Here is a 26,558-nt window from a genome sequence, read left to right as displayed (position 1 = left end):
AAATGGTCCAAAATGCGGCCGCTAGATTGCTTCTGGGAATTCCAAAGCATCAGTCGGTTTTCAAGTTCCTTCCCCTACTCCACTGGCTCCCGGTCAAGAAGAGGGTTATGTTCAAGGCCTTGTGCATAGCCTTTAAGGTTCTTCACTAAGAGGGTCCTGCCTCTATTAAGCAACTCTTCCATCTGTACCCCCCTGCCAGAACCTTAAGATCGTCCTCCCAGGCTAACCTGGTTGTTCCCAAGTTTAAAAGAGCTACCCTGGGAGGCAAGAGCTTTGCAGTGGCCACTGCCAAACTCTGGAACACGATGTCACTAACACTCAAAACTTCAGGAAATCTATTCACGTTTCGGAAAGCTCTTAAAAGTTGGTTACTCAACCACTAGTTTATCCTACCTCTCCACCCTTCCTGTGTTTTACTAGGCTGGTGTTATTGCCTTCAGACCCACCCCGTTCTTTGGCAGTTAGAGCCTAGACACCCACGGGTACTAGTGCACTTTAGAAATCATTATTTCATAGAATTTCATATCATTTCTGTACTGTGAGTTGGGCCAGAATGGTTTGTTGTAAGTTGAAAGCTTGAAGGTAGGTTGTGAGAGCTGCGGTTGTGGCTAGATTCTTCTTCTTAAACCATAAGTTGAAGTATACTAAAATGTATAGGTTTGGGTAGTTCAGATGAGTGTTGGTTATTGAATCAACAAGGGCATCTTTAAAATTAGCATTGCTGAGTGTTGGCCTACTTGCATGGGATAACCAGGCAGGGAAACCTAACCCTAAATATACTGGTGCTGTTGTCACTGTGATCTGGAGATTCTGAGGCAGGTGAGTCACCAAGTCAAGTGTTTCTGACAGCATACGTATCCACAATGCAAGAAGTCCATGGATATCAGAAATCAATCCGGTGCTACATAGCGGATGAGAGAAAAAAGACATAGGCTACATCCACCTACTCAGTCCAACAAAGGTATCCTATGTATTTCCTCATTATCCCGGCATTACAATGTTACCAGGAGGTTGGTGAAGAGTGGACCAAGTAGGTGTTAAAGGTGACATGAAACCCTAGATGAATGCATGACTACAAGGACATGTCCCTCACTCCTCCCATGTAACCCATTGGCTTGACATTGTAAAGACCCTCACTCCTCCCATGTAGCCTATTAGCTTGACATTGTAAATACCTCAACCATATTCCCTTGAATATGGTCGAACCCATCCTAGTTTTTAGGGACCAGGATGAGATCCGATGATGAAGCATGAAAACAATATGGTGTATGAGGGTCAATCAAACAACAAAACATTAATGTCTTGCCAAAAGAAAAGGCTCAAGCTTCACTTGGTTGTGTGAGATATCCCGGTGTGGCTACTGGGCTAATTGGAAATACATGATACCATTCTTGGAGTGTTTCTGACAGCACAACCAGCTGTGGCAATTCTGTCAGAACCCCAGTAGTTCTCCATTTTCAAATGAGTTAGAGGAACCAAATGTTTGGCAGGACGGAAGCTCCACCAATGTATGGTCTCCTTCAAGCTCTAAAAGCAGCTGATAATCTGGCATTAGTGATGTATTAATGGTGCTCTCTAATAGTAATATAATATTATTAATTCTGAATATTTTTGTGAAATCATTGTCCCTTCAAGTGCTCTTTTGCATTTTCCTCCATCATACAAATTGCTAATACACACATTAACCATTGAATTGCAGAAATTAGTTTAACAAATTATCACACGCAGATTAAACATTCTGGAGCGAAAGGTTGTCAATGTTGTCGCAAATAAAATCTATCTTTTCTCAAGGACTGCAATGAAACCAGCACCTAGGTGCATACCTTAAAACATATGTCCAACCAGATCCTTGCTGGCATTATATGTATGTTTTTTAGGTTGTTGGAGTAATACTGGTAATCAAAATATTTCATGGTGTAGGAACAATACTGCATGTGGTGAGAACAATATTGGTAATAAATTAGTTTTTTCCTTGTGCTGCAGGAACCAATTTGTTTCTCGTTGCTGCTCATGAGATTGGTCATTCACTGGGCCTGGACCACTCAAGTGATAGTTCCGCGCTGATGTACCCTTATTACAGTTATGTCAACACCAAAAATTACCGCCTCCCTAATGATGATGTTCAAGGGATCCAGTCACTGTATGGTAAATATTATACTTTTGTTCATTGCTTTTGAGAGCTTTCATGACAATATCATTAATATGAACATTTCCAAGCATAATAAAATACTGGCCACATTTAACAAATGGCATTCACATTGTGAAGGTTTCTAATTGTATTAATATTGCAGATGAACTGGCTGCTGGCAGATGTAACATTTCTGCCACTTGTTACCTCCATCCCTTTTACAATCTTTGTGGTACCAACTGTTCATTAAGCTGAATCGATTATTGTTTCTTATTTAATTATTTATTGGTGATACATTACCAATCCCAATGATTCAGGAGTAATGAAATCCCCATTACATAAAATCATGATAGTTACAAAAAAGTCTCCAAACCTAGCTTGACAATGAATGGTTGAAATGGCGCCCATACATTCAAGAGCTCCCCTTTGTGCCAGTATATTGTAAATAATGGACCGGGCCGGGCTTGTTGACACTATGAAAGGGGTTAAATCGAGGCATCAGTCAAGGCTATCCTCTTTCCCCCTTATTATTTGCTTTGTTTATTGAGCAGTTGGCTCACACAGCGCTAAAGTAAAGCTATATGCAGATTATATGGCCCTATTTTTATCCCGACCACTTTTAATATTAATAGGGCTCTACAGTTGATTAATACCTTTACGAATATAGGGGGAAGTAAAAATTAATGTAGACAAAAACAAATGTCTGCTGTTTAATACTTCCCCGTATGCTCTCCAAACAGTTTTGAAGAAAAACTATACAATAGGTCCAGAAATGTTTTAGGGGTGTTTTATACAAAGGAGCCAGAGAAAGTTTTTAACAACAATTTTCAACCTTTGATGAAAAAGGTTTTTAAATTATTAGAAATATGGAGAATTTAATTTAACAACACTTACAGTGCACACAGCTACTTCAAGGAGTGTCCCGGCACAATACCTACAGTACGGTTAGGCAAGAACAGGCAGAGTTTATTTAAAGAACCAAGTTTTGTGCTTCTTTTAAAATATACCTGGATTACTTACAGATCATATATCCAGCGGAAGCTGATTCAAAGCTACCGCACCCAGCAGGGCAAGCAATATGCCGCCAGCTCTCTGTCTGTTCGAGGATCACAATTGCCTCAACGGATTATAGAAGGTGAATCTGGATCTCAAATAACAGGGTCCTTTGCCATATAAAGTGGCATGTACCAACACCAGTATCCTAGGGAGGCTAAGCAGAAGCCGAGCCGCCGCATTCTGGATCACCTGGAGTTTGTCAAGAAGATATCCAGGCAGGCCTATGTACAGCTCATTGCCATAGTCAATGCGGGACGTAATGGGATGATCGTTTTCTTAGCATGCAAAGGTAAAAGCGGCAAAAATGTATTTCGTGCTTTCAGTAACCCGAAGCAGGTTCCCACAAGCCTTTTGATTTTTAGGCAAAAAAGACAACTTGTCATCGAACCATATCCCACCATTTTTTACCGGCCCACGCTAGGAAACCAGCAGGAGCCAGAATGAAGGCCAAAACTGTGGAGGGAAGTCTCCAAAGAGGAGAATCTCTGTTTTGTCCTCAGTGCATTTCAGTTGCGCCTTACCTAGCCAATGAAAAACTGAGGTGAGATACAATTTTACATGAGAGCAATTTGCCTCACTCCCCTTATTTCAAGAAAGAAGCAGCCGTGTTTCATCCGCATAGGAGATAGCTTTTGCTATGAATCTATCTGCTAACTGAATTAACAGGGTCATATAAATATTGAACATTGTGGGGCTTAGTGCCGGACCCTAGGGAATCCCAGTGCCCAATTTTTGAGGAGCGGCTGAGAAGAGGGGGATCCAGATTTGTTGGCTTCTGTCTCCCACAAAGGATTTAAGCCTATCTCAAGCAATCGGTTTAATAGCAGGACGTGTCACACCGTATCAAACAACGCTGACAGATCCAGTAGTACCAGTACGCCTTACCCCCAGTATCCAGGGTGCCCCTGATAGTTTCTGCTACCACAACCAGCGCCGTTTCAGTGCTGTGTAAGGCCCTGAAACCTGATTGAGCCAGATGGAAGGGCCTATTATGCTCTACAAACCACGATAATTGTCTGTTCACCAGCTTCTCGAGAATCTTAGAAAAGGCTGGGAGTAAAGAAATGGGTCTATTATTAGCAGGTGGGGAGGGATCTGCTGAAAGTTTTTTAAGCTGGGGAATATTCATCGCCAGTTTCCCACCTCTGAGTAGCCTGGCCGCTCCTAAGGATAAATTAGTCAGACTATTTGCCACTGGATTAATAACCTCTGCTCCTGCCGTTAACAGTTAGGGGGGGACAAGGATGAATCAGGAAGCCTGAATTTAGCAACTTAAGGGTGGAGAGAGAGTCCTCCAGGGAGATGGCTTCAAAAGTCTCTAATTTGGGGAGAATAGCCAAATTCCTAATGATAGGAGAATTATCCTTGGGTCCTGCTTTCTACCGCCACCTGGATTTGCCTGCATAGGTTGAACTTTTGCAGAGAAGAAGCCTGCCAATTCTTCACACCACTCATTTGAACACTCCTTGGAGTGATTACAGGCACCTGGAGTCAGAAAACTCTTGACTATCGAGATAATCTCTTTAGGGTTGTTACCTGGAGCAAACAATGCGCTCCTCATAGTGGAGGCATTTAGCTCTTAGAATGGCCGCATTATAGTTCTTTTGAGCTTTTTAAATATCTCTTTGTCCTCTAAACTATAATTCTTCCTCCATTTGCATTCTAACTTCTTACAGTGTTGTCTTTCCAGTTTCAAGGTATCGGAAAACCAGGGCTTAGAGGGGGTGATTCTTCCTCCTCTATGCTGTAAGGAGGGATGAACACTAATGGAGGAGGGCTGGGAGCAGTTAAGCTGAGCCTGTAATATATAAACAATTGTAGTGCTAAAACTGCCCTTCTATTACAGCTACCATATTATTCTGGAGTACACATTTAGAAAGAGTAAAACAAAATGTGTCAGAAAAATGAATTCATTCTTTTGTTTGATTGAATCAATATTTTAATAATCTAATTTATAGATCTTTAGAACCTTCCTGTTGCCCGAGGGGCTGAATTTTTAGAAAAAGTAATCAGTAGAATATTTACAACATTTGTACATTCAATCCTAACATATCACAAACACATCTCATGCAATCACATCCATTCCTACTATCACACAGACTTAATTCACATTGAAACTCAGTTTTACAATCAAAGGACCACAGAGAAAGTTATAAGAGCGCCAAGTTTGACTGCAAACAATTCATAAATTTCAGTATTTTAGCCTCTTGTGGTCACAGTATAAGGTCTACGCGTTTCGAGACCCATAGATCATCGGGTCTCTCTTCAGGACCTGTAAAGTAATAAAAAACCTAAATCAGTTTGGGTGCTTCCCCTTAGCCTCTCTCAGAAATCTTTTTAAGGAGCTCAATTCATTTACCTTGTGTCAGATGGAGACGGACGGGATTAGTCTAAACAAAGAAGAAATAGGTTTACCTTAAGTAGAAGTCTCTTATAGTTGCAGGTTGGTTGTCTATTGTACCAGACGCATAAAACGTCATCGACAGGGGAATATCATTGCGACGAAAATCGGCAGATCAACACGGAAACGAACGGATACCTTGCGAAACCCTCTGACTTCGACAGGTATGAAGCGCAGGAAGATTTAGACTACGGTCTGATCAGTTCCTTTGTCTAATTTTCCCTTCTCCGTTTCTTAATATTGTGCCGATTCTTCACAGAGTTGACCATCACCATTTCTGATGAAAAGCGGCGTCCTCACACCGAACGCCCAGACTCAATCGCAACTATAAGAGACTTCTACTTAAGGTAAACCCTGGCTCTCACATGCTACGGACCCAGGAGTTTCCCTCCAAAACATTAATGCTCCATCTGATGCCATGTCTGTTGCCTTCCCAGTTTTTCAACCAGGTCCAGCCCAACCTGCTCCCTTCCTGTTAAACAAACAAGCATCCTCACGGTGGTTGAGCAACCTTACATAACAGTAAGTCAATTCCGAATCTACTCACTTTCTGAATGCACTTCTTTTTTCTTGGTTGTCCTTACACTCTTCCACTATTTCTTCTTTGTTTAGACTAATCCCGTCCGTCTCCATCTGACACAAGGTAAATGAATTGAGCTCCTTAAAAAGATTTCTGAGAGAGGCTAAGGGGAAGCACCCAAACTGATTTAGGTTTTTTATTACTTTACAGGTCCTGAAGAGAGACCCGATGATCTATGGGTCTCGAAACGCGTAGACCTTATACTGTGACCACAAGAGGCTAAAATACTGAAATTTATGAATTGTTTGCAGTCAAACTTGGCGCTCTTATAACTTACTCTGTGGTCCTTTGATTGTAAAACTGAGTTTCAATGTGAATTAAGTCTGTGTGATAGTAGGAATGGATGTGATTGCATGAGATGTGTTTGTGATATGTTAGGATTGAATGTACAAATGTTGTAAATATTCTACTGATTACTTTTTCTAAAAATTCAGCCCCTCGGGCAACAGGAAGGTTCTAAAGATCTATAAATTAGATTATTAAAATATTGATTCAATCAAACAAAAGAATGAATTCATTTTTCTGACACATTTTGTTTTACTCTTTCTAAATGTGTACTCCAGAATAATATGGTAGCTGTAATAGAAGGGCAGTTTTAGCACTACAATTGTTTATATATTACAGGCTCAGCTTAACTGCTCCCAGCCCTCCTCCATTAGTGTTCATCACTTTATAGCAGAAGCTCTTCTGCGAGAGGTCCTACTGTGTAAATTACACAGTTCATTCATTTTTTCTTTCCCTTTTAGATTCCCTTCTCTTCCTTCCTTCCAAATCATTTTCCATTTTGATTTTGTGCACTTTTGTGGTGAATGAAAGGATGACTGAAAGCGACACGTTCGCATACACGGAAGAACACATTAAAAACCTTTTGGATGCACCTCCCCTTTTTGCATCAGCCTCTCTAAGTCTAACAGCTCAACAACAAAACGAATCTGATAAACTACTTAGGCTCAGAAAGAAACAAATCCGGACTGATCTACACGGACATTTTCTGTTACAACATCTCAAAACCGGTACTATACCAGCAGGACTTCAAATCAAAAATATCCCGGTAATCTTTACTGATGATCCAATTTATAAAAAAGGCTATAGCCTCATAGAGACCAAATGTAGCCGAGACCTAATGGTCCTGACAGTGGAAACGGCTCAACGTATCTCCAAGAAACAACTGGAAGAGATTGAAACCTTAGAAACACTGATTAAGACAAACCATATTATTACGGACGCAAAAACATTACTTGAGAAAATTGAGAAGGAGATCCTTGAATTCAAGGACTACACGATTAATCAGAAAACTTTCAACTTTGAAAAAGATAAACGTAACTTCTCGCTATCTAAGATCTACCCATACCTCCAAACAGACTTCTACTCACAACCGGAATCCCGCAGATATCTATCAACATATCAGGGAAGATCGTCAAAACATTTTATCACATTTTCTGAACCATCATCGTCATCAAGTGGCAGTGAAGGCGAACTAGAAGATAGGCAACGCAATATTAACCAACGTGGCAATTTTCAACGACCTCAACAACAAACTCCTTTTTTAGGGAGAGGCCAGCAACGGTCAAGAGGCAGAGTCCGGTTCAATACACAACCGTGGGAGATGACAACCAGACGACAGAATTACAAAAATTAGATACTTCACTTGTTTTCAATCTATCTAGAAGAATCTTAACAAAGGACGAATTAAGTATTCTAGAAAAAGGATTATCTTTCGTCCCTGCCAAACATACTGATTTTGTACGACTAAAAATGGAAGCTATGGAATTTTGCAGGAAAATAAGACTTAAAACATTTTTCTCACTCAACCCTCCCATGGAGCCTGCAATCGACACGGGCCTAAAGAAAAAATCTACGTTCTGCCCACCCACTAACAAAATTCCCAAGGAAGTTACCATTTTTGAAAAAACTCTACTTTCAGCCATAACAGAAATGGAAAACAACAAACATGGGATAAAATTCAACACGACAAAAAATCAAATTCAAGCCCTCTCTACACTTCAAAATGACACTTCTATCGTGATAAAACAGGCTGACAAGGGCGGATCCATAGTCATTCTAGACAAAGAGGACTATGTAAAAGAAGTGACCAGACAATTAAATGACATCCAATGCTACAAAAAAGTGAACAAAGATCCAACTTCTGATCTTCAGCACATACTCTTTCCGATTTTATCAAAAGGTTTCGAAGAAGGTTATCTCTCTAAAAAAGAACTGGAATTTTTGCAAAACAAGAACCCAAGGACACCCTTATTTTATGTCCTCCCAAAAATCCATAAAAATGAAACATCACCCCCCGGCAGGCCGATTATATCGGGCTGCGACTCTCTGTTGGAACCAATCTCAAAATTTGTCGACTACTTCCTAAAACCATTCATAGCTGGAGTACCATCTTTTCTAGCTGACACTACAGATTTTCTCAACAAATTATCATCTATACATTACATCCCTAATTCATTTCATCTAGTAACTTTGGACGTAGTCTCCTTGTATACTCAAATACCTCAGGATGACGGCCTTTCAGTGATTCAATCATACCTAGAAACAAGAGTGAACCCCAAAGTACCAACAGAATTCATCATGAAACTAGCCACCTTTGCACTTAAAAAGAACTACTTTAACTTCAATGGTGAATTCTATTTCCAAGTCAAGGGAGTGGCTATGGGATGTCCATTTGCACCGGAATTAGCGATACTCTTCATGGCCAAATACGAAGAGAAATTCATTTATAATGATAATCCTTTTTCACAATACATCGGCAAATGGACTCGTTACATTGACGATGTTTTCATGACTTGGACAGGTCCTCTTGAAAACCTTAAAAATTTCCATCATTGGCTGAATAATCGCACTGCCGATATCCAATTTACTCTTAACCACTCTCAAACCAAAATTGCGTTTCTTGATGTAGAAATCTATCCCTCTGACAACAGCTTGGCCACTACCTTGTTCAAAAAGAAAACAGACAGGAACAAAACCTTGCACTATTCAAGTTATCATCCGAGAAATTTACGTGACAACTTACCTTTCGGGCAATTTCTACGGATCCGAAGGAACTGTCAATTCAAGGATGAATATATGGCCCACGCTACTACACTATGTGACAATCTAAAGAAGAGAGGATACCCCAAGAAACTACTAAAACGATCAATGAAAAGAGCTTGGTGGTCACCCAGAGAAGATCTACTCAAAAAGAAAGAGAGCCATCCACTAGAAAGGATTGTCTGTGTTTCGACATTTTGTCCTAATTCCAATCTAATGAGAAAATGTATTATACAGAATTGGCATCTAATAAAAAATCTGGACGTATCACTGAAACAAAATCCTTTATTTGCATTCAAAAAAGATCGCAATATTGCCAATCAAATCATCCGAGCAGCTATGCCACAAAGTAAAACACCGACAGTGCGGGATTATGTAGGACTACAACCTATTCAGGGCCATCGCAAATGTGGCTCATGTGCATATTGTGACACGACTATCGAAGGCGATCTCTTTGAACACAATCAGAGTTACTGGAAACACGAATCGTTTACCAACTGCCGAAGTAAATCAGTGATATATGCCATACGATGCCCGTGTGATTTAGTCTATATAGGCAAGACTAGCCAAGAAATTCGAATTCGAATGTCACAACATAAGTCTAGGATCAACAACAATGTTATATCAGCCCCTTTAGTCAACCATTGGCGAACCAACAACCACCAAATCAAAGATCTAAAATGGACAGTAATTGCCAAGGTAAATAGAGACACAAGAGGTGGCGACCTGGAGCAGAAACTCTCAAGAACAGAAGCTAGGCTTATTCTCAAATTCAACTCTGCCACCAAAGGCCTGAATGAACTTTCTGAACTGTACAACTTAACTTAGTACAAAGTTGGAACACTATGAGTCATCTTTAACAGGACCGTATTACTTCTAAACTAAAGTACCATCATTTCAAATCCACCACCTATAGAGAATGAGTGTCACAATAGACAACCAACCTGCACGAAACAACACACATTAGTACAACCTATATCCACGGGCTGACAAATGACGTTTTGCGAGTTTAACTAGTTTATCCTGTCCCCCCTCTTTCTTTACCATAACTCACGAGGTCACGTTAACTTACATTATAGGAACTATATTCTCCATCTCCACCGGGTCGTTTACCCTCCAATCACATCATTCAAAGAGATAAACCCTTTGAAACAACATTGATGCTGTTTTCCTTTTCTAGTATTACATCAGACTACATCTAAAATGTTTGCTTGAGAACCACCAAATTCACGGACTGAGTTGGATTTTACTTAATTTTATTTCTTGGAATTAAGTTTGTGATTTTTATCATCATTCTGCGGAAACCGCAATTAACGCAACTAATGAAATTAGATTCACCGTTTTTTTGCCACCTTTTTCGCTTTGTACGAAACGCTATCCTAGTGATAAGACACGTATAGCAAACAACATTCTATTACAGATGATCCGCCTCGATCAGTCCTCTTTCTATGCCTAATCCCTCAACCAATTGGCTACCAGACGCATAAAACGTCATCGACAGGGGAATATCATTGCGACGAAAATCGGCAGATCAACACGGAAACGAACGGATACCTTGCGAAACCCTCTGACTTCGACAGGTATGAAGCGCAGGAAGATTTAGACTACGGTCTGATCAGTTCCTTTGTCTAATTTTCCCTTCTCCGTTTCTTAATATTGTGCCGATTCTTCACAGAGTTGACCATCACCATTTCTGATGAAAAGCGGCGTCCTCACACCGAACGCCCAGACTCAATCGCAACTATAAGAGACTTCTACTTAAGGTAAACCCTGGCTCTCACACGCTACGGACCCAGGAGTTTCCCTCCAAAACATTAATGCTCCATCTGATGCCATGTCTGTTGCCTTCCCAGTTTTTCAACCAGGTCCAGCCCAACCTGCTCCCTTCCTGTTAAACAAACAAGCATCCTCACGGTGGTTGAGCAACCTTACATAACAGTAAGTCAATTCCGAATCTACTCACTTTCTGAATGCACTTCTTTTTTTAAAAAAGGTATGGTTGTCCTTACACTCTTCCACTATTTCTTCTTTGTTTAGACTAATCCCGTCCGTCTCCATCTGACACAAGGTAAATGAATTGAGCTCCTTAAAAAGATTTCTGAGAGAGGCTAAGGGGAAGCACCCAAACTGATTTAGGTTTTTTATTACTTTACAGGTCCTGAAGAGAGACCCGATGATCTATGGGTCTCGAAACGCGTAGACCTTATACTGTGACCACAAGAGGCTAAAATACTGAAATTTATGAATTGTTTGCAGTCAAACTTGGCGCTCTTATAACTTACTCTGTGGTCCTTTGATTGTAAAACTGAGTTTCAATGTGAATTAAGTCTGTGTGATAGTAGGAATGGATGTGATTGCATGAGATGTGTTTGTGATATGTTAGGATTGAATGTACAAATGTTGTAAATATTCTACTGATTACTTTTTCTAAAAATTCAGCCCCTCGGGCAACAGGAAGGTTCTAAAGATCTATAAATTAGATTATTAAAATATTGATTCAATCAAACAAAAGAATGAATTCATTTTTCTGACACATTTTGTTTTACTCTTTCTAAATGTGTACTCCAGAATAATATGGTAGCTGTAATAGAAGGGCAGTTTTAGCACTACAATTGTTTATATGTTTATTTATGTAAGGAGGGAGACAACTCTTCACCAACTTTATTAATCCATATATAACAGCTTGATGCAGCATCCTCAATTCCTCCAGACAGCTTAGGGGCTTACAAGGCCAGGTCCTTCTTGAATTTAAGGGGGTCTATTTTATTAAAGGCTTTCCCCCTCTGTATCTTTTCATAAGTGATCTGTTTTGGTTTATTCAGCACCTGACTAGATCACCGGCAGAGGGTCATCCATTAGTATCACCTCATTGGAGCATACTTACTGTAAGATGTGTCCCCCTCGATGATTAGGTTTCACGACAAATTGTTTGAGATTTAGCTGGTTCCATAAACTCGGACGCCTCCCCCTCCTCCGGTTTGTGTAAGTGTAGATTAAAATCACCTAGGTTCATGAAGTGGGAGTATCTCAATGCCAGGTGAGTGATTACATTGTCCAAAGCTTTCAGAAGACTGTCCTTGTCAATAATAGATCCTATGGCCTTGTCAATCCTACCATTTCCTCTTGTTGCTGTTATCAATTTCTTGCAAGGTAGAAGCTTCCTATTTTACAAAACTGGAACACGCCATTTCATCTTTTATTTGATCGCAGAATTGCTAAAGGTGCTACAGCTGCCCAAGTGGTGGGGAGGCATGGGACTCCACATTCTCTTGAAATATCATATGGACTCTTCTATTTTACAATTGTGACATTTCGTGATGGCTTCCTCTAGTTTTGATACCTCCATTCCCCTACTTATGTTGGAGAAGTTGGGGGTGCCTGATCTTAGGTGGAGTGCTCTGATCCCTAATTCACCCAAAAACGTCAGGTACAAGCTCCTAAATCTTGTTTGGTCGTTGAAAAATAAAGTACTCCTTAAATAAAGAATCCACCAAGTCAATGCAGAGACTTCACTGTGCAATTGTCAATCTCTATCACCTGCCCTGACTGAGGAAACAATAGGTAAATGGGAGGATTTATCTATTACAAATGTTTGAGATTTGTTCGAAGGGGCCAGAATGAAGTCCGCTCAGGCCCTAATTCTGGGAAAGACATCTTGGTGCCGATTATGATCCTGGAAAAAAATTCCCCGTACGACTCGTATCCGGTCTTTTTACCGTACGAATCGTACAAGTGCCATACAAACTGCCAACTACGATTCGCATGGGAAAAAGTCCATACGAATCGCATTGGGAATAATTCCCCACACGTCCTCGGGTCGGAAAATGTGTCCGACACGTCCCCGGACGATTTACCGTACAAATGTGAAAAGTGAAGTCCGACCGCGCAAGTACGATCCATCCCGTGCGTCCGATGTTACAACCGGATGGAAAAAACACCATCCGCACCGAACTCCTATATCAACCATGGAGACATGTGCCCGCATACGTGCCCAACACCCCCCCCAGCCCCCGTATGTATGCGCCCAACCACCCCCCCAGCCCTCGTATGTACGAGTCGAACCCCCACCCGTGTATGTACACCCGTGTACCTACGAGTCGAACCCCCACCCGTGTATGTACACCCATGTACGTACGAGTCGAACCCCCACCCGTGTATGTACACCCGTGTATGTACGAGTCGAACCCCCACCCGTGTATGTACGAGTCGAACCCCCACCTGTGTATGTACACCCGTGTATGTACGAGTCGAACCCCCACCCGTGTATGTACACCCGTGTACCTACGAGTCGAACCCCCACCCGTGTATGTACACCCGTGTATGTACGAGTCGAACCCCCACCCGTGTATGTACACCCGTGTACGTACGAGTCGAACCCCCACCCGTGTATGTACACCCGTGAACGTACGAGTTGAACCCTCACCCGTGTATGTACACACCCGTGTATGTACACCCGTGTATGTACGAGTCGAACCCCCACCCGTGTATGTACACCCGTGTACGTACGAGTTGAACCCCCACCCGTGTATGTACACCCGTGTACCCACAAGTCAAACCCCCACCCGTGTAAGTACACCCGTGTACCTACGACTCGAACCCCCACCCGTGTATGTACACCCGTGTACGTACGAGTCGAACCCCCACCCGTGTATGTACACCCGTGTACCTACGACTCGAACCCCCACCCTTGTATGTACACCCATGTATGTACGAGTCGAACCCCCACCCGTGTATGTACACCCGTGTACCTACGAGTCAAACCCCCACCCGTGTATGTACACCCGTGTACCTACGAGTCGAACACCCACCCGTGTATGTACACCCGTGGACGTATGAGTCGTACCCCCACCCATGTATGTACACCCCCGTACGTACGGCCCATACCCCCACCCGCGTATGTATGGAGCGTACCCCCACCCCAACAGTGTATGTACGGCCCGTACCCTCACCCACGTATGTATGGAGCGTACCCCCACCCCAACAGTGTATGTACGGCCCGTACCCCCACCCGCGTATGTATGGAGCGTACCCCCAACCCAACAGTGTATGTACGGCCCGTACCCTCACCCGCATATGTATGGAGCGTACCCCCACCCCAACAGTGTATGTACGGCCCGTACCCTCACCCGCGTATGTATGGAGCATACCCCTACCCCAACAGTGTATGTACGGCCCGTACCCTCACCCGCGTATGTATGGAGCGTACCCCCACCCCACCAGTCTAAGTACGGAGCGCACCCCATGCCCCAATACCAGCACCCTCACCCAACATCGCGCATGTACGAGTCGTACCAAGCCAGAGACAAGGACAGCACTGTACAACAAAATGGCCGATGTACGCACCGTACAGACGCTAAAAACACACGTACACAACCAGGACAAAGCAAAACAACACAAGAAGACTCCATTCGAATCGCACAAAGCCACAAAACATGTCCAACAAGCACAAATACAACCTATTCACTGACCTGCAACTGCCAAACTCCCAAACAGAGGCCCAAAACACAACCACTCCTTATAACACACCCACCCAAAGTTCAAACACAGCCACACCCACCAATGGACCAATAAAAAGGCCCAACACACACAAACCATGATCCATTGCAACAGACCCACTGCTGCCAGACCACACAGAGAAACAACTGCACCATACTACAACCTCCACTACACCTTACACCTGCACACCTTCACACAACCACCCTCACAAACACCCCCTCATCACATTCACACACCTGCACAACCACACCCACACACCCACAACCATCCACACCCACACCCCCCACAACCATCCACACCCACCCCCCCACAACCATCCACACCCACACCCCTCACCATGCCCACTAACAAGAATCCAAAGTTCACTAGCCAAGAGTTGGAGGTCCTTGTCGACGAAATCCTCAGAGTCGAGCCACACCTCTTTGGAACAGACCAGCATTTCCGAAAAAACAGCCATGTGGCAGACGATTGTCAATGCTGTGAATGCTGTTGCGTCCACCAGAATGACCAGGCATGAATGCCAAGCCAGGTGGTATGATCTGCCGAGGACGGTCCGCCGCAAAATGACCGACGACCACAACCAGGCCAACATCACTGGAGGAGGGCCGGCCCGCAGACGCGTACAATACCATCCCTGGGAGGAGAAGGTGATGGCCATACTGCCGGTGGTGGCAGTGGAGGGAGTAGAAGGACTCCGAGAGCCTGGTGAGTACACAAACAACTCACCTCACATGGGGGGAACGTCATCCACAACCAAACTCACAATCATGCACGCAATCACCCCAAAGCTATCGCATGACTCAACCACACTCCATAAACACGTACATGCCACTAGCGCCACCATGCCCCATGCACCCAGCTGGACAATGCCAAGTCACTCTAATCGGACCCTTTATGTAGTATCCAATATTTGCATTGTGAACGAGTAGGAGATATTTTGCTTTTGAGTGCATAGGTACATATCTTTTTTCAAGATTCATTGTTTAAGATTGAGAGAGTGGAATTAGCGGTGGATTCTATCCATTTAGTTTGGATTTCTGAAGTGATTCTTGGTGGAGGAGTTTAAAGTTTTGTATATTGTGGCTGCTGTATGAAGTGGGTTGGATAATTTAGAGAGAAGGGGAATCGGATCAGATTTGTGTGAGGTAAAATTATTTTTATAGCAAAATTTAGTTGAAGGATTTTATAGCATTCGATGTTTCCTAGGTTGCAGGAGTTCTGCAGTTCTGCAAGTGTTTTTGGGTATGTTGATAGGCCTTTGCAAAATAAGATATTGTTCGATGACCAAGATGTCCCTGAAGAGGAAGTGCTTTCAGCTTTTAATTTAGAGTTGTTGCTCCGGGAAGCATAGTCAGAATTGTCGATTCTGTGCGGTTGCATTTTATCAAGTATTCTAAGGGCCAGGATGGTGTCTTTAAGAATAGAATGAGAGTTTTATAATGGGAATGTTTTCATGGTTAACATTGAGATTAAGGAGTATGGGTTAGCCAGGTATTCTTCAATATGTACACAAAGTGGTACATCTTGGGACTGGGTGTTGATCCACCAAATGGATTGTTTGAATAGCAAGGCAAGTTGGTATTTATAAAAGTTGGGGATATTATGGCCTCCGTAACGTTTTTTAGTTTTAATTTTTTAGGAGCAATTCTTCCTCTTTTCCCTATTCAGAGGAATTCAGAAATTACAAGTCAATATTAATAAAGAAGTTGGTAGTTAGTTTTATGAGAAGCCTGGAAGTGATAATATTTATTTGCGGAGCATTCATCATTTCATGCATTCCGCGCAACCCAACCAAGTCATGAATTTTGGCGACCAGGGTGTGAGAGTCTTTTTGATTTTTGTGAGGTTTTCTTTGGTTATTTTCCTTGTGTCTCCCAGATTACTTTTGAAATATACACCTAAGTATTTTATCTGCAAGATTGCCAATGTTGTTTAGTTTTGTTTACAATGGAGAGAAAGGTTAAGTTGTTGAGATGGAAAACTATGTTTTTCTCTAGATTGAAGAAGTAGCCTGAGAACTTCTCGTAGGAGTTAATTTTGTTTAGAATTGGAGGGATGGCAGTTTGGGCCTCTTGCAAGAAAATAAGTACATAGTCCACATAGGCGGCAACTTTAAAGGGAGTGTTCCCAATAGAAATACTTTTAATAAGTGTGTTAGATCTGTTGGTAAGAAGAAGAGGTTTGAAAGCTAAGATAAAGGAGGGGTAGAGGAGACAACCTTGTCTAGTCCCTTGCACTAAGTTTATTTTATTTGAGAGGAAGTCACTAACTCTAACATGAGCAGAGGGTTGGGAATATAAAGCAAACACCTGGTGGATAAAGGTATCCCTGAGATTAAATTTGTACATTCCAGAATGTAGAAAAGGCCAGGAGACCTTATCAAAAGCCTTTTCTGCATCTAAGACTATGGCAATTGTGGGTGAGGTTAGTTTTCTCAATGATGTGGCAGAAAAGTCTAACGCTGTCTGATCTGTGTCTGCCTTTTATGTAGCCGGTTTGTGATCAATGGATGAGGGTTGGGAGAGTTATTTCTCGTCTAGTCACCAAGTTTAGGGGGGAAATGGGTGTGTAGTTCTTTTACTTCTAGGGTATCCTTTCCTTCTTTATAGATTACGGAAATGGTGGCTTCAGAGGTTGTACCTGTGATTTTACCAGTCATCCAGAATTGTTGGAAGAGGGATTCCATTTGGGGTATCAGTTCACTTTGGAAGGTTTCATAGAAGGTGGCTGTAAAGCCATCTGGCCCTGGTGCCTTGCTTGGTTTTGGGGGATGTATCACTTTCATAATCTCAGAGCGAGAGAAAGGTTGATTAAGGGATATGTAATCGAGTTTGGAGAGTACAATGGAATTGGATTTTGTACAAGTAGTTCTCACAGTTGGCTGCAGAGGATAATTTGTTGGGATTATAAAGCTCGTAATAGAATTCTGAAAAGATCACAACTTTATAGACTAGTGGGGCTATGGTAGTCGTTCTTGATTTCCTTCTAATAGATGAGATGCAATAATAGCTATTTTTGAATTTAGAGTAATTTGCTAGTGCTTTACTTGCATTGTTGGATTCTCATAATTTTGTAATGTTGTTGTGTTGCACCCAGGTTTGGGCCCTACTGCTCAATAGCTTATTATATTCATATTTTAGTGTTTTAAGTTGAGGTAAGAATTCCTGTTTTTTTTGTTTTCAGTGATTTTGTTTCCAATTGTGTAATTGACTGCAATAAATCATTGAGGTTTCTGGTTGTGTGTTTGTTTCTATTAGAAATTATATTAATGAGATATCTCCTCTAATAGTAGCCTTCATGGCATCCCATAAGGTTTCTTTAGAAATGTTAATTGAAGAAGTTATCAGTAGAGCATTCTATTTTGTCAATGAATGATTGGTCTTAAAGGATTTCTTCAATGAATCTCTATTGTTTTAACTTGGGAGGGTTGTGGCAGATTTGTAGATCCTCTTGCATGTGTAGTCCGAAACTCACATAAGTTGGGTCAGAGGCTGCCGGAGTGAGGACGTTATTTGTAAGTGTGTAATCTATTCTAGAGAGCGTATTATGTAGTGTGAGTGAGATATAAATGTCCTTCCCGTTAGATTGTGGAGGTGCCATATGTCATTCGGCAAAGTTTTTACATAAGTTTCTCATTTGTTTATGTGATTTTTTTATATTATTATTATTATATTATTGTTTATATGTACATGCAGAGCTCCAATCTAGTACAGTATCCCTGGAAAGGTTAACGCCTCATGCCAGGAATTTGGTAACTTGCAGAGTTGTTTATTTAGAGTAATCCAGAATTGGGGATCATCAGCCATTCGGGTGTAGACATTTATTATATAAAATGAGATGGAATTGTTTTAACTTTAGTGATTAGCCACCTGCCATGGGTGTTGTCCACAACTTCTTTTTTGTTTATAAGGGTGATGACACAATTTTTCTTTTTTTGGCAGGGGAGGCAGAAAGGCTTTGCTTCCCTTGGTAGCACATGAAGTTGCATTCTTTGTATCCTAATTTTGTCTTTTTTGCAAAAGAATTATATCACCCTTCAGTTTGGCACAATATTCAAGGATTTTCGTGCATTTTACCTGGTGGTTAATACCTTTTGTGTAGAGGGACAGTACTTTAAGTGGGTTATTATTCATAGGATCTTGTTGGGGCTACAGAATCCAAGCCAGCACACAATAAGTGTGTTAGTAGGTCAAGTGATGTACGGAGTAGTGTCCGGTGTTTGGAATCATGCAGAAGTGTGGAGAGGGGTGACTACTTCTCACATCTATGCTTACATTTAGATTTCAGCTTGCGCATTGAAATAATCTTATTCCGGTATAGGAGTTGTGGTGAGTATTGGAGTGCTGAGGTGGTATTTGGGTAATGTATAAGCCAGTCATTGTTGTAGAGTAGTTTGTTGTTTGGAACTGTGATGTTAAAAGAGAGAGATAATAGCAATGAGTAGAGAGAGAGGACAGTGAGAACAAAATAAAAGAAAAAGAAAAGATAGGTTGAGAGGAAAAACACGCAACCCACCCAATGAATACCTTCCAAGAGGTAGGAGGAGGTGGTAGAGGCCCCAGGAAGCTGGGCTGCTGAGGAAGAGGGTGAGCAGGGGGTGCAGCAGATGCCTTGAGGAGAGAACAGATAGTAATATTAACTTGTCTCTAACACATTTGTCTTTTACACATTATCTAAATACAGCATTATCAAGATGCAGAAAAGCACTATTGAACTTAGGTAGGGAGCTTAACTGGTAAATATAGCAGTATTTTATACTTAAAATTGCATTCATGTTGGCCACAGAATTAATGATGCACTTATCGACCAGATGTGAGTCTGTATGGCATATACAGTCTTACAGATCGGCCTATGCATAAGTTGGTTAAACGTGGTAACGAGAATGGTATTGCGGTGTTTAAGAAAGGGGACTGAGGACTAAGCAGACTCGTAGTGCAACCAGCCTAGGTAGAAGAGAACTGGGTACACTTAAGTTTGTTAATGGTATCCATAGCACTGAACAACAGTTACAAAGTCGAGCATCAATGAGTCAAACATAGTTTACAAAAAAAACACTTGTTCATTGTTGGTAGTTGTAGCAATGAACAGCCATGCCATGCAATATCAAACTCGTATGTATAGATAACTTAAACATATCTGATAGATAGTCTATGTGTGTGGAGCGGTTAGTGCTGCAGGGGTTGAGGTTAATTGTTGAAGCATTATAGGATGGTGTCCTATAGAATATGCTTTTTTTCTGAGGAGTCTGGTGTTAGTCGTTAGAAAATTGAGGCGTGTTGATTTGATTACTTACGTGCGTGTTGTAGAACTTTGGTGATTTCGAAGGTGAAGTGAGTTATTCTATTAATCCAGAGAGGAGGAATTTGGTTGTTGGCCATGTGGTAGCTCGGGTAGAACCAGTTAGTTGTTTGGCAGTTACCAGATAAGATAGAGTTATGCAAACAGAGGTGTCCATCTTTTGTTGCGTGTGGTCATCCAAGAATGTTTCGGTTTGTTGAAGAAGAAAGCATTCCCATCTTTTGAGATTCTCATTTTTGATGGTCCTGCAAAGGAGTTCATTGCTTTCAATCTGTTTCTTTGAGTGAGGAATCCCCTACTACGGTAGAATGTGTCTTTCGCATAGTCCTGAGATATGCCAACATTGAGACCTTTCCAACCTAGCTTTTTTAAGGATCTTATTTGATTTATGATTTTCTCCATATGTTCATAGCTCAGAGCTCTGAGAATTGTAGGATGAAGTTCTTTGAGGTGCTAAGATGATCTGGTTGGGACTCTGTGAGCACTCCTGATCTCAAATTCCATTTTAGAGTAAATTTGTAGAACTTGCAATATCCAGGATTCTAGAAAGGCCCCACAAGAGTTATATTCATTCTCCGTTTGTTCGGGCACTCCAAAGATCCTAAAATTTCCTCTCCAGTTCCTGTCCTCCAAACTTGTGATTTCTTTTTTGAGCATCAATATCTTTTTTTCATTGGCTTGTAGTTTTTTATGTAAAGAGGTGGACTGCTGAATCTGGTTTCAGCTTCATTTACTCTTTGGAGCCAATTACGATGCCGTAGGAAATGGCTCCAAGTCTCGGTCGGAGCCATTCCTACGGTATCGTAATATCTTGTTTGGATTCACTTCCGACCAACCCATTTTAATGGAGTCAGTCGGAAATTAATTGAAACAGGATTTCCGAATGGCTTACAACGGGCTCGGAGAGGCCGTCTGCCATTCGGAAAGCCTCCTGTAATCCCGAGGACGGCTCTTTCCCCCCTAGGGATTACAATGTTGGATTTCGACAGCCTTTCTGTGCTGGCCTTTTCGACACAGAAAGGCTGTGGGAAATCACCTTTGGGGCCCCAATCAGAGCCCCCATGGGTGCAAGGCCTCCATATGGCGGCCAAAGGGCCCCCCTGTTGATCCCTGCACCCCGTGGCAGGTACCTCAAGGTGCCTGCCACAGGGTGCAAGGATCAACGGCAGCTGTTTACAATGAGAGCATGCATTCCGGTCAGAATGCATACTCCCATTGTAAAGAATAGAAGTGTGACTGAACTTTGTTAGGTCACATCCTAATTGTTGGTTTGGGACCGCTGACAGGAGGTCGGTTGGTCCCAGTTCCAGATCGATGTCAGACAGACTCAGGTCCGTCCAACATCGAAATAGCCCCCTCAGCGTTATGCTTTGAAGTTCTTTCATGAGTTTGTTAGCTCATGTTTAGCTTCTCCAGGATAATGTCCATGCTTACCTCAAATCAGATCTACCTTTAACTGGTAAGTTCATGGTTGGAGGATCAGACCTTTTTTTGTCCTGGTTTGTGACCTCTGTTGTCTTTGAACTCTCTTTCTTTACTTCTAGAGTCCACCATGTTTGGAGGTGTAGTTGGTTTGATTATTAAAATGACTTCTTAAGAGATCTTTGGCATTAGCATCTAAAGCATGGAACATGTGCAGATGGGGGCACCTATTTTGCACGAGAGAGTGTGGCGTGTGTCTAAGAGAAAGCTGGTGATCTGTATTGACAACGGTGCTTTCAAACTTTGCAGAGACATGAAGAGGAGAGGGAGCATGTTTAAGAGGTCTGTGTAAGCCTAGCTGTTTGTAGGTTGGGACCTGTCTGTTCTTGCTGGTAAGGAGAATCAACCATTTGGGAAGGCATTCTCACTGTTACCACTGAAATGGGTGTACTAGTTTGGTACAGGTTAACAACAGTTGGTTGTCATAAAGGGGACTTTGACTTACAGTTAGTAGTGATGACATGGTTGAAGGACACCTGCCTCAAGCTGAACTCAAACTATACTGAAGTCCTCATTTTGGACTCCCCCCCCTTCCGCTTGGGATGGCTGCATTGCTCAGAACCCCCCGACGCCCATGGACCATGGATGAAACCTCAGCATCATCCCAGACTCCTCATTCTCAATGAACCACCAAATCAACGCTGTCTTGTCCCCCTGCTTCCAATATGCTCCACCTGCATCCGAAGATTGGACCCCACTGAGTTCAGGAAAACAGTCACCCATGCGCTCTTAAGCAGCAGACTGGACTACGGCAATGTACTCTATGTCAGCACCACTCACAAACTCCTAAAGAAACTGTAGAACAGCCGGAATGCCTCCACCAGACTACTCCTGAACACCCCCCGTCCCAGCCTCATCACCGGCCACCTAAGAGACCTCCACTGGCTCCCGATCAACAAAAGAATTACTTTCATGCTACTCCAGCACGCCTACAAAGCCTTCCACAATGGATCACTGACGAAATATCGAGAAGAAGAATATCGAATTGCCAAAATATCAAAGTAAAAATATAGAATGCCAAAAAATCGAAGCCCTATCTCCAAACAGGTAAGTACAAAAATATAGAATCCTAAATATCGTTGTAAAAAATATAGTTAGTCACAATATCGAATTACTGTAAATGTCTTAAAATTAATGTAAAATTAATGAAATAAAACATGTAATTAACTGAAATATACTTAAAAATACTTACATTACTTTAAAATTAATAAATAATTAATGTAAGTAAAAAAAAAAAAATAATACATATATATTAACGTAATATTAATTAAAACGTTGGAGAGCGGGAGGGTAAAAATTACTATTCCCACTCCAGAGAGTGCAACAGTAGTGAAAGCGTTGGATAGCGGGAGGGTAAAAATTAGTATTCCCACTCCAGACAGTGCAATATTAGGGAAAGCATTGGATAGCGTAGGGGTAAAAATTAATATTCACACTCCAGAGAGTGCAACAGTAGGGAAAGCGTTGGATAGCGGGAGGGTAAAATTTACTATTCCCACTCCAGTGAGTTCAACAGTAGGGAAAGCATTGGATAGCGTAGGGGTAAAAATTACTATTCCCACTCCAAAGAGTGCAACAGTAGGGAAAGTGTTGGATAGAGTAGGGCTAAAAATTACTATTCCCACTCCAGAGAGTGCAACAGTAGGGAAAGCGTTGGATAGCGTAGGGGTAAAAATTACTATTCCCACTTCAGAGAGTGCAACAGTAGGGAAAGAGTTGGATAGCGGGAGGGCAAAATTTACTATTCCCACTCCAGTGAGTGCAACAGTAAGGAAAACGTCAGATGGCGTAGGGGTCAAAATTACTATTCCCACTCCAAAGAGTGCAACAGTAGGGAAAGCGTTGGATAGCGTAGGGGTAAAAATTACTGTTCCCACTCCAGAGAGTGCAACAGTAGGGAAAGCGTTGGATAGCGTAGGGGTAAAAATTACTATTCCCACTCCAAAGAGTGCAACAGTAGGGAAAGCGTTGGATAGCATAGGGGTAAAAATTACTATTCCCACTCCAGTGAGTGCAACTGTAGGGTTAGCGTTGGATAGCGTAGGGGTAAAAATTACTATTCCCACTCCAGAGAGTGCAACAGTAGGGAAAGCGTTGGATAGCGGGAGGGTAAAAATTACTATTCCCACTCCAAAGAGTGCAACAGTAGGGAAAGCGTTGGATAGCGTAGGGGTAAAAATTACTATTCCTACTCCAAAGAGTGCAACAGTAGGGAAAGCGTTGGATAGCGTAGGGGTAAAAATTACTATTCCCACTCCAGAGAGTGCAACAGTAGGGAAAGCGTTGGATAGCGGGAGAGTAAAATTTACTATTCCCACTCCAGTGAGTGCAACTCTAGGGTAAGCGTTGGATACCGTAGGGGTAAAAATTATTATTCCCACTCCAGTGAGTGCAATAGTAGGGAAAGCGTTGGATAGCGTAGGGGTAAAAAATACTATTCCCACTCCAGTGAGTGCAATAGTAGGGAAAATAATAATTTTATATTTTATTAAAAATAAATTATTAATACCAAATAAAAATATTAAAATTAATTACCAATCAAACAATATTTAATAATTACTGTATTATAAATACCAATATTTTTTTTATTAATAACCTATTAATAATTAATTAACAACTAATTAATTTTCAATACCAAAATTTAATAAATAAAATTAATATCAATTAATAATTCAGTAAGAATAAATTAATTAGCAATATACAAAAATTATTTCAATAATTAATTATTTACAATTAAATTAATTCCCACCATATTCCCCTATAAACCCACAACCTGCTACAAATAATTAATTAATACAATTAACATAATTATCAATTAAACAATTAATACTAATTAACTACCAATTAATACAAATTATTTACCAATTAATAATTAATCAACAACCAATTAATTTTCAATACCAAATAATAATTCCCTAATAACAATTAAATTACTTCCCACCCTATTCCCCTATAAACCCACAACCCGCTACAGAAGTAAAACGCAAAATTATATTAAAAATAATTAATAATTCCTAAAAATTATTATTTAATGTACTATAATTAAATTAATTCCCACCCTAATCCCCTATAAACCCACAACCCGCTCCGGAATTAAATTACAGGAAAATTAAATAACATAAAATTCATCACTTTAAAAATATTCAAACATACATTCCAAATTTTTACATACGTTTAACACATATACTAACACTTAAAACACTATAAAAAAAATCGATATTTTTAACAACTATGTTATGACTGTCGATATTACTTACTTCTATATTATTTAAATCGATATTTTATTTCTTACCTGATTTTCGATATTCTTCACCACTATATTTTGACAATTCGATATTCTGTCCATTCTATATTAAAAACTCGATATTCTGTCCTGTCGATATTTTGAATTCGATATTATGTCTGTTTACCTTCCACAATACCAGGCCTGCATACCTCAACCATCACCTCTCCTTCCACACATCCACCAGACATCTCTGCTCTGCCCAATTGGCCCTGACCACCATCTCATATACCTGCAAGACCATGGCTGGAGGAAGATCCTTCTCCTACCTTGCTGTGAAGACCTGGAACTCCCTGCCTCTACATCTCAGGCAATCACCGTCGCTGCCACAATTCAGGAAGGACCTCAAGCTCTGGCTCTTTGACTGAACTACAGATCCACCCCACCCACACTCAGCACCTTGAGACTGTCACATGTGAGTAGTCGTGCTTTACAAGCAACCCGATTGATTGATTGATTGTGGTGCCGGAGAAGTCTGTTTGGTGGTTGTGCTGGGTGTAGCAGCAACGCATGATGACTGATCCCTAGGGAGTGTTATTTCCTGTTTGGCCTTGTTGCTGTGTAGCCATGCGAGGCTCTGTGTCTCGTTATGTTCATTTGCAAGTCCGGAGAATTCTTGCAACATTATTGAAGAGGCTGAACAGTTGATAGTTTGGAAGGTAGGCCACAGCTAGATGGCTGGACCTGGTAATTGCTGACAATAGCTTCAGGGGCCCTGCTTGATAGGAGAGGCCACGCAGAAGACTGTCAAAACTAAGGAGAAATCCAACCGCAGGTCACGCTCAAGGCGCCGCTCCAAATCACGGGGGCATCCAGCTCCTGAGTGGATGAACACAAGCATGAACTAACACAGTCACACAATGGAGACTAAGGAACGTGAGTACGATATCTGTTTGGCTGATGAGAACATTCCAGGGCCTCCGTGGGACTTTTCCCCCATAACTCTTCTCTCTGTATCTGAGAACTTTATCTATACATGGAGACAGTTCAATAGGGTTCCAGTGGTTAGGGGTAATGCCTTACCCCTGTTGGAGCAGAAGTAGGACCCCAACCGCGACAGATACTTCAACCGTTATGAGGTATTGGGTGGGGTAGGGTGGGAGGGGAGGGGATGGAAAGGGGTTTGACTAGTTATGTTGTTTATGTTGTGCCATGTTTTTTTAATGCCTATAATATTTATGACATGCGACAAGCCATGCTCAATGTCTATTCTTCATGCCATGTCATATGTCAGACCCCGCTGGTAGGCTTCAAATAGTTAGCTGGAATATACGGGAGGCACTGGACAAGATCAAGAGAGGGGCGGTCCTTCGACAGGCCAAACGTGCTTCAACTGATGTCCTGCTACTGCAGGAAACTCACCTTTTAGGCTCCAAAGCGCCATGTCTCTCTCGATTTGTCTCTATCCAGGTCTTCCATGTTGGATTCACCAGGGGGTCGCCTGGGGTGGCAGTCCTTATTCATCGGAGAGTCCCCTTTGCACACACTAAAATATGGTCTGACCCCCAGGGTCGAAATATAGTTGTGACTGGTCCGTTATATGGGGAGCTTGTTACATTTGGTAGTGTTTATGCGCCTACACCATTGTCTGAATCGTTTGTGGAATGCCTGACTAGAACGATGTTAGAGATACCCAGGGGCCTCTCTATTATAGGTGGTGACTGAAATGACATCTTGATTTTAGCTTAGGATAGATGGAGATGACTACAGACATTGGTGTGAGATATGGGCTGGGTGGATACGTGGCGACATTAACACCCGACAGTGCAAAGTTATAATTACTACTCTA

General features: G+C 41.7%; 1 protein-coding gene across 1 annotated transcript in view; it reads left to right on the top strand.

Moving 5' to 3' along the window:
* The window catches only part of LOC146801918 (matrilysin-like), a 155,606-nt gene that overhangs the window by 122,271 nt on the left and 6,777 nt on the right, over positions 1 to 26,558 (top strand). The window contains exon 5 of the mRNA XM_085624064.1: positions 1,984 to 2,145. Coding sequence (XP_085480190.1) covers positions 1,984 to 2,145 — 162 coding nt within the window. The remainder of the gene's footprint in view (positions 1 to 1,983; positions 2,146 to 26,558) is intronic.

The sequence above is a fragment of the Triturus cristatus genome, chromosome 8 (genome assembly GCF_964204655.1).
Source record: "Triturus cristatus chromosome 8, aTriCri1.1, whole genome shotgun sequence".
Taxonomy (NCBI): Eukaryota; Metazoa; Chordata; class Amphibia; order Caudata; family Salamandridae; genus Triturus; species Triturus cristatus.
The sequence above is the reverse complement of the archived record's forward strand: the minus strand, read 5'-3'. Positions and strand labels throughout refer to the sequence as shown.